At 46.8% G+C, this 9,511-nt stretch overlaps 1 protein-coding gene across 1 annotated transcript in view; it reads left to right on the top strand.

Moving 5' to 3' along the window:
• LOC311343384 (transmembrane protein 132C-like) overlaps positions 1-2,052 on the top strand; it is a gene marked incomplete at both ends in the record, with an annotated part of 105,225 nt that extends 103,173 nt beyond the window's left edge. Inside the window, 3 exons of the mRNA XM_084468238.1 lie at positions 5-80; positions 566-843; positions 1,431-2,052. Coding sequence (XP_084324364.1) covers positions 5-80; positions 566-843; positions 1,431-2,052 — 976 coding nt within the window. The remainder of the gene's footprint in view (positions 1-4; positions 81-565; positions 844-1,430) is intronic.
• Between the last annotated feature and the right edge of the window lie 7,459 nt (positions 2,053-9,511).

Raw genomic sequence — 9,511 nt, 5'->3', positions numbered from 1 at the left:
GGAGCAAGGTGGAGAAGGAGGGAGGAGAGTGGAAGTACAACAACGCCGGCTCGGAACGAGAGGAGGGAGCCATGAGGAAGGTGGGATGGAGGAGAGGAGGGAAGGAAAGGTGGAGAGGGAAGGAGGGGAGGAGAGGTGGGGAGGAGAGGTGGGGAGGGAAGGAGGGGTGGAGAGGTGGAGAGGGAAGGAGGAGAGGAGAGGAGGAGAGAACAGGAAGGGAGGGAAGGAGGAGAGGAGAGGTGGAGAGGGAAGGAGGAGAGGCAAGAAAGGGTGTACAGAAGTGGAGTGAGGAGAAGAGGAAAGGTTGAGGAGAAAGGAGGAGAGGAAAGGATGGATCTTGTGGTTAGGACGTGTCTTATAATGCGTCCTCTGTGAGACTGTCACTGGAGCTGAAGAGCAATACCGAGAGCTTGAGTGGGTGTGACGACGATGGGGGGGGGGGTGGGGGACAGGGACGGGAGGAGGTGAAGAAACAAACTCTGAACGTGGACTGTGAACCTGTTTCTTTACGTTTTGACCCACAGCTTGTCATTTTCTAAAGCTCTTCTTATCCCTGCTGTTCCAGGTCAGCACCACTACCAAGAGCACAGTGACCCATCGCACAGCGGGCGGTAAGCCCGGCAGCGGAGGGGGCGGCGGCAGCAGCAGTGGCCGTGGTGGAGGCCCCGGACAAACCGGGGACTATAGTAGCTACCCTGCCCAAGTGGAGGTACCCGGAACCGGGGAGAACAACGTGGTAACGAGAGGCCTTTCGGACCTGGAGATCGGGATGTACGCTCTCCTGGGAGTGTTCTGCCTGGCCATCATGGTGTTCCTCATCAACTGTGTCAGCTTCGCCTTCAGGTGCGTACTGGGAACGTCTGACTTCCTTGTTTTTAGACATTTTGGGACATTTCATTCCTGATATCAATTTTGTGAGGTGTGCGGAAAGGTCAGGAAAACGAGGCCACGTCCTTGTTTTTTGTCATTTGTCATTTGTGTATTAGGGAGCACCATTGTACAAATATTGCTTTTCTTTGCCCTTGGACCTATAAGGAGTTCATTGGGGAATATTCTACAATGTAGGAATTTGAAATCTGTAACCTGCCATGTCTTTGGGTAGTCCCACTTTAATGCCACTACTGAAGACGTGGCCAGTTTGAGCCAGTAGTGACTGGCAACGGTACTGAATGCGGATTGTTGAACTGATTCTGGTGATGTTGATGGAGAAACAGAATCAGAACTTTGCAATCAAAAAAAAGAGAAAAAGCTGAAATCTCTGTACCGATCCACAATCCACAAGGAGGTGGTGGTTAGCATCAGTTCAGGGGTGGATATCACCCTGCAGGTGTCTGATTGACAGGCGGTTTAGACCCCTATCCGCCGCTACAGGAGCAACTCTCAGCATGTACCGCCTCCTATCCTATCCTCACTCCCTCCTCCTGCCGCAGGTACCGCCACAAGCAGCTCCCCGTGCTGGAGACGGGCGGCAACATGAACCACGCCCACGACTGGGTGTGGCTGGGCAACGAGGCCGACATCCTGGCCGACCCGGGCCCCCACGCCTGCCAGGGGCCCCTGCCGGACGAGTGCACCACCATCATCGACCGCAACGAGGGGGGCTACGAGGAGAGCAAGTACCTGCTGAACGGGGCGGGCGGCGGCTGCATGGTGGTGGGCATGGGCACCCTGGGGGGCCACCGGGGCGTGGCCCACGGCCAGACCCTGCCCCGCTCGGTCCCCGAGCCGCGGGGGGGCCAGTGCCTGGCGGGGATGCCCGTCAGCGGGAAGGACGCCAGCGGCAAGTCGGAGCCGCTCAACAACTCGCCGCGGGCCGCCGCCGCCGCCGCCGTGGCCGCCAAGCGCAAGCGGGTCAAGTTCACGTCCTTCGCCACGGTGATGCCCAACGACGGGGGAGGGGGAGGCGGGGGAGGAGGGGGGAGCCCCTACGGAAACCCCTCGGCCCGGGTGGGCAACGGCAACGAGGACGACATCAAGTGGGTGTGTCAGGACATGGACCTGGGCCAATCGGAGATCCGAACATACATGGAGAGGCTCCAAGACAATCTGTGATCGGTGGGGGGGGGGCTTAAGGAGGCTAATAAGAGGGGGGGAGGGGGAGGGTTAAAAACGGGAGGGGGGGGGGGGGGGCTGCGTATACAACCTACCTGCAATGCCTTTGAGAAGACGGGGGGGCAGGGGGTGGGGGGGGTAAAGCAATAGGATGAGAGGATGAATTAAAGGGGGGTGCAGGTTGAGGAAAAGACTAAAGGAAGGGATGAAGACAAAATGGAGAATAGTGATGAAGACTGGCATATGTGAGGACTGAGTTGGAGGAGGCTTTTTCCATAAGCCATCATGCTACACACTGAAAGCATAGTGACATTGCTAGCTCACACTAAAATCAACTGTAGCAAACATTAAATAGCCTAATATTCATGTTAATTAATTTAATTTATTGTGGCAATACTAGTGTGACAGGTAAATGGCAACGTATTTAATTTTGTTTTATATGAACAATGATTTAGCAAAGTGAAAAATCATGAAATCGTAAAGCAATACAAGCAATACACAAATCGGTGAAATCTATAAATCGAACATACACGATATAAGTACATACAAGACTTATATCCAGAGAGGAATCAGTATTATTCAAATATTCTGTTCAAGCTACATTGCATACACTGATTGTTTTATTGTAGATTGACTACACAAATAATTCAATGTTTAAAAATTTTATGTCTTTTTTCAAACCATAAGTTGTCATCAACGTTAAGGTCAGTTTTTATAACTATTAAAATATTCCATCTGCTTTTGGCATTGCTCACAAATCGTATATATATTTACATGTAAAAAAATGTATATTCTAACTATGGACAGAGATGTTTTGCACCAAAGTGAGTAAACATTCAGCGATGGATATGGACAATCGATTTTTAGTTTCTGTTTTGTTTTACCTTGTACAAGAAAACATCTCCAGTGAAGACATTGGCGTGTCCTTGATGTTTGAGATGTTTTCCCCTGGATCAAACAACAACAAACAAACTCGCACAATTAAAACACAACAGGATGCTGACAGGCGGAATGAGTGGCTTTAGTTCATGTTTCCTGCTGTCTTTGTAACCAACGCAGGTCGACCTTCAGAGGGAACCGGTCCATCCTGTTCCTGGACCTCTCTCTTGTAAGATGACAAGCAATGGAAATGTTTTTACCACACAGTACCGCAGTGACCCACAATTCAAACTCCCCCAGAGTACCGGAGAGAACGGACCTGAAGAGCCCTGGCCCTGAACGTCTTTTAAACAAGTATTTATACCTGTACCCATGAAGGCTGCAATACCGACCGCAGACTCAAATACCGAGCTGAATGGAAAAGCCTAAATGACCCTGGACAATACTATAATATTGTCAATAACAATTTTTAACCCGGTCACACTAAATGACAACAAATGACCCGGTGTCCATAAACTCTTAACCATTGTTACTTCTTTTTTATTTTTTGATAGTTTTTTTTTCCAGTAAGCTTTTTAAGTTTTAACATGTCCTATAAAACAGTGATATTATTTTTAGGTAATGTAATAAGAAGGTAAGGATGCATATTTTTTTGCTTATGGGAATCTATTTATTTATTTAGAAGAGGAAAGAAAGACGGAGCAGAGAAAGAGAGGGGAAAACGAAAGAACCGAACCAGGAAGAGACGGTTAATGATGTGGTTGTAGAGATCGCAATATTTATTTGTAAATGTGTTACTGTTTCAGAGTACACTGTATGTTGTAAATAAATAAACATGCTTCAAAGTGCTTGTGAATAGGTTTACAGGTCACCCCCCAGTGGTGGTATTTTGTACATTTTACAGTGGAGGTATAGAGCTACATGCTGATGGTGTATTGTGGCGGGGGGGTTCTTCTCTCTGTGTTGGATCTTGAGCTCAGCGTGAGGTCGGGCAGTGCCAGGCGGTGGCTCTGCCTGCATCCTACCGTGGATCCAGGATGGCTGCTGGGCGACCCGAGCCTGTGGCCCCAGGGACAAGGGGCCCCGGGGACAAGGGGCCCGCTGGAGAGAGGGGATGAGCGTAATGATAGTCATTGGAATAAGATCGCTCACCATCAAGACATCCCATAATACCTGTTATTTGAGGAGGTTTCGACATAGGTTTCCCAAATGTGCAATGTGCATGGAGCAGCCCCAAACGACCCCCCCCCCCCCCCCTCCTCACACACACACCGAAAAGACACGTTATTTGAAGCAGGCATTAAAGTAACCTGCCGTTTCATCCCTTACGGACCCTTCCGCACAGAGGGGTAAGTAGGGGTGAGGACAGGTGTATCCCATTACCTTAATGATGGATCATTGGCGTGGGGGCTGGTAATTACCATCAGGAGATACACCTGTGTTAACCCCTACGGTCCACCTCGGTGATAAAGGCTCTAATGCACACGGTGCGTTCAGTCAGGGGAGCCCACGAGGGTAAACGCATTGACCTCAGACACAGAGCCAGATCTATGGCTCGGTATCTCTCTGTTGTTATCTCTCTTGTTTTGGGTAAACGGCCCTCACCAGGCCCAATAGCAATAGACGTGATCGATGAGCGTGTGGATACAGGCTTCTCATAGCCGTTGCCACACACACACACCTACACTCACGCACACGCACATGCACGCACACACACATCTTTGTTGGCAGAGCAATGGCATACTGCTGTGAAATGAAAGCTAGACTTGGGACTCGTGGCGAATAATACAAGAACACTTTTCTGCCCGACATAAGCATTTCTGCTGTTTTACAGTTATTAAAGAACATTTATGACAACAGGGGAATAAAGGGACCATTAAGAAAATAAACTAGAATTGTCAGTGCTCCTATAAGTTTAGTTTATGTTACAACCAACATAATCAAAATGAGAGTCTGACTGTGTAGCACATTGGTTCTTGGAGTACTGCAGTTAAGGAGGTATTTTATTTGATAGTATTTATTTTGGGGTATATTTGCAATAAAGTGTTCATTATTTGGCTGAAGGCTTTTTGTATTGATTTTTTCTGACTGCAATGGGTTCAAGAAAGTCTACTGGCTGCAATTATCCGTAATTGTTTTTTTCAGATAACAAGTTAATATGTTTGGGAAGAGGCACACAATGACCTGGATGATCTTTAAATATATGCTGCATTATTTAATATTATATCCATGTGTATATATATATATATATATATATATATATATATACACATGGACTGAGATCAACCTTCATCATCAGATGACGCAGGCATGCCTCCCTGAACTGATCACTTACTGGCACAAACCTTTACAGTAAGTGATCCGAGCCTTTCAGCTGTCATCGCAGCAGTCGCCATCCAGGAGATTTCTAAGGTCAATATGTCCCAGGTATAGTGTAATGATTTTCTGAAGCGTGTCTACCTGTGTGTGTGATTCCACTTAGCTCAGCAGTACCCCGCCCCTCCCCTGTCCTTGGCCATAGTGAGGTGACCTCCAAGGCCACCTGTAAATGGCTCAGGGTCTAAGCCTGTTAGCCAGCCAGCTCAATATGCATGGCCTGTCACCGCAGCACACCGTTGCATTATAACCTGTAAACCAAGACGGCAACACCAGAACTACAACTAGTGTTTCTCACACACTACTCCGTAGACTCGGAGGGCTTTAGCTAGCTACATTCAGGCAGTGATAGCAGCAGCACTTAACACCATGTACATCTCAAAATGAAGTAAAAGTAAATCGCCAGATTGGTTTCCCCTATTTGTGCTGCATAGCTAGCATAGGTCAAGCTAGCTAGCTAAGCTAGGAGCAATAGCCTGGCCAATGTGGAATAAGAATAGGCTAAGCTCAACATGCAGTATTGGCTCCTTGTGTCAGCTCTGTGACACAAGAAGTTTGATATCCATTTAATATAAAAATACAAAACTCAGTTGTCTAGAGTGCTGTGGAGAAGCAAACAGGATCAGGGAGAGCAAAGGCTACAATCATCCAAACAGCTCAAAGCATCCGATTAAAGCGTAATCCTCTTTTCTTGAGGATACAGCTACTAACTCTTCCAAAACAATTATTCCAGAAATATAGTATTGTAATATTTATAATATTTAAGCTTAAAAAAAAGAAAAAGGCAAAACAATCAGAGTGAATTGTATTTCACTGTATTTTTTAAATGATGGTTTTAGACATTGTATTTATTCATATTTGATTAACCTCACTCCCAGACTTCCATAAAGGCCTACTTTACGCTGATAATTGACAGTCAGTGTTAAGTTAAACTGTTGAAATAATTCAGATTTTGTGAGGAGAAGTAGCTATCTGTGAAATTAAAGTTTTTTCAAAGAAATAATATTCTAAAATCATGGCATTACATTCTGGCATTCTCTCTGCGTGGCAATGAAATATGTGAATTTGAATGTCACCGCAAGATATTGATTTCTCCTGAAAGACGCTGCCGTAGACACACTCACCGCTGGCGCTAATCATTAGCCTTTACCTCAAATCATCATTTCAAAGTAAAATACTTGAATAAACAGTTGATGGAAAAGCATTTCAACTTCAATTTGCCCATAATCTCAGCTCTAGCCATGTTCTATCTATGATGTAGCAGACTGCCAGAACGTGTGTGTGTGTGTCTGTTAGCATTGTGAGTGATGACATGTAATGATTCATCCATCTTGTGTGTCTGTGTGTGTGTGTCTGTGTGTGTGTGTGTGTGTGTGTGTGTGTGTGTGTGTGCGTGTGCGTGTGCGTGTGTGTGTGTCCATCCTTATATCCATATTCATGCATTCGTGCACGGATGTGTTTCTGTGCATTAATCGTTTTAGAACCATGTGGCCGTAATACAGACACATTTCAAATGCAAAAAGATGACATTATCTGCTCTTTGTCCGAATGGACCCATAATGCGTCTCCCCCATTATGATGGATATGATATCTCTCCCACCATGCCTGTCCGTCTCCCCCCTTCTCTCCTCTATCTCTTTCTCCAGCCTCTCTCTTTAGGTCCATACCACACACGCAGGCTTACACTTCTATCCCAAACATTGCTAGCCTGAGCTGTACATGATTACAGGATAGCGACTCATGTGTCACCGTCTTATTGGAAATAAGGGAAATGAACAGTAGTAAGGATACATGGGGTGCCTAATACTCGACACTCACCAGGTGATTGCAGACGTGTTGCGTGTGAGGCGACCTGAGAGAGGCAGGGATCACATCATTGGCGCGCATCACTGACGTCTGCATCCCCGAACAAATTGCCTTGAAATCGAGTGTTAAAAAACAGTAAATTAATATGCTGGTGTAAACAATATAGAAATTTCACTGTCAAATGCGTTCTTCAGCTTTGTTTTCTGCCTTCAATTTGAAATCCAAAACTAAATTTGAAAAAGCATGACCCATCCACTCTTTTTAATCCCCAGGCGAACAGCACTGATATATTTCTGAATTATAATAATGCGTTGCCGAAAACAATAACCGTGACTGCACACGGATATAAAAATATGTGTAATATATAAATTATTCATTGAGTAAAAAAACTGAGAAGGAAATAGTGCACGGACTTGTTCCTGCCTACGTCTAATAATGACTTCATTGTTCCGTAATCGCAGAGGGGGAATTGAGAAACAAAAAATGTGAGCTACAAAAGCAAGCAACGGGGGAAGGTTTGGTAGAATGAGTTCAATGTGGAATAACCCTGACGTGACGACAGACGTCCACACTAAAGGCTACGCTGCAGCCGTCGGCATCTGAGCCCACTGCGCGCATCACCACCGCCCTGGACAAACCACACGGGCTACGGCTAGCTTCTGGAGCTACGCCGACATCAGGAGTACAGATGTAGACGTGTGTAACGGTGTGTATAACTGGGAAGTGATCTGATATTCATGTTGGAAGGTTTGTGTCAGTGACTTCTGTTTGTGTTGTTTAACCATTGGTGGTGCGCGTGCGTGCGTGCATGTGTGCGTGTGTGCATGTGTGTGTGTGTGCGTGTGTGTGTGTAACTAATTGCACACTTGAGGCGAGAGAAAATAAAATAGAAACTGTGTGTGTGTGTGTGTAAAGTGTGTGTGTGTAAAGTGTGTGTCTGTGTGTTTGTGTGTGTGTCCCGTGTGTGTGTGTGTGTGTGTGTGTGTGTGGACAGTATATCCCGGTGACAATAGGAACGAGTGTGAGTCCTCTGAGGCGTCACTCCCAGCGCACCGCGGGAGGGAAGAAACACGCTCACAGCAAACACCCCACACCCACACACACACGCATGAGACAATGGACACCGTTATACTGTACACACACACCCACACACACACGCATGAGACAATGGACACCGTTATACTGTACACACACACCCACACACACACAAGCAGACAGTCACACCAACACACACACGCAAACACATACGTCTATACATACCCTTATGTTTGCCCACCAGCTCACATATAAATACAAGCACTCACACACACACACACACACACACACACACACACACACTCACACACACACTCACAAACACACTGGCACAAATATACACACAAATTCACACCCACGCATGCACGCACGCAAACACCTAAGTGTACACACACACACGCGCGCGCGCGCGCGCCGTGCACACACACAGAAACGCACACCCACACACACACACAGGTGGGATGACGGTAGCACACACAGGCTGCCTGTTGATTGTGTGTGTAGTCTCCCGGTGCCACGAGAGGCCTGATTTACAGGACTTATCAAATACATATTGCAGAGCAAGTGAGACGTGCAACCTTTCATCTGCAAGCCACCGCCCTGCAGATTGGACACGCTACATTAACAAGACAAACGACCGCCACCGCATGCCAAGACGCTCCGCCCGCTGTGTGTGTGTGTTGGTGTGTGGGTGTGTGTGTGTGTGTGTGTGTGTTTGTGTGGGTGTGCTGTTGTGCTTGTGTGTGTGTGGGTGTGTATGTGTGTGTGTGCATTAGCCTGAGCGTGCATGTGAATTAGTTTGGATAACACGGTGTGTGTGTGTGTGTGTGTGTGTGTGTGTGTGTGTGTGTGTGTGTGTGTGTGTGTGTGTGTGTGTGTGTGTGTGTGTGTGTGTGTGTGTGTGTGTGTGTGTGAGTGTGTGTGAGTGTGTGCATGCATGCGTGTGTGTGTGTGTGTGTGTCTGAGTGTGTGTATATGTGTGTATGTGTGTATATGTGAGTGTGTGTGAGTTCTTGTGTCCCTCTTGCTTACTTCTTTTTTATCTTAGTTCTTTGCAATGTATATGTGTGTGTGTGTTCATGTGTTCATGTGTGTGTGTGTGTGTGTGTGTGTGTGTGTGTGTATGTATGTGTGTGTGCACGTGTACATGATTAGAAGGATAGGCCGTTTCAATGCATATGGGTGCTACGAGGCTGAGAGAGGGTCACAGACAGTAGCGTTATCCCTGTGTGACTTTCTCTTACTTCCTGCAGTAACAGCAGACAGTCAACCGTCCCCTAAATCACAAGGACAGGAACATGACAGGAGAAGGCCACCAAGACAAGGGGAACAGAAGTTTTCTTGAGAAGTATTTTGCACAAAG

The sequence above is a fragment of the Micromesistius poutassou genome (genome assembly GCF_964030765.1).
Source record: "Micromesistius poutassou genome assembly, chromosome: 5".
In the NCBI taxonomy this organism is placed as follows: domain Eukaryota; kingdom Metazoa; phylum Chordata; class Actinopteri; order Gadiformes; family Gadidae; genus Micromesistius; species Micromesistius poutassou.
The sequence above is the reverse complement of the archived record's forward strand: the minus strand, read 5'-3'. Positions and strand labels throughout refer to the sequence as shown.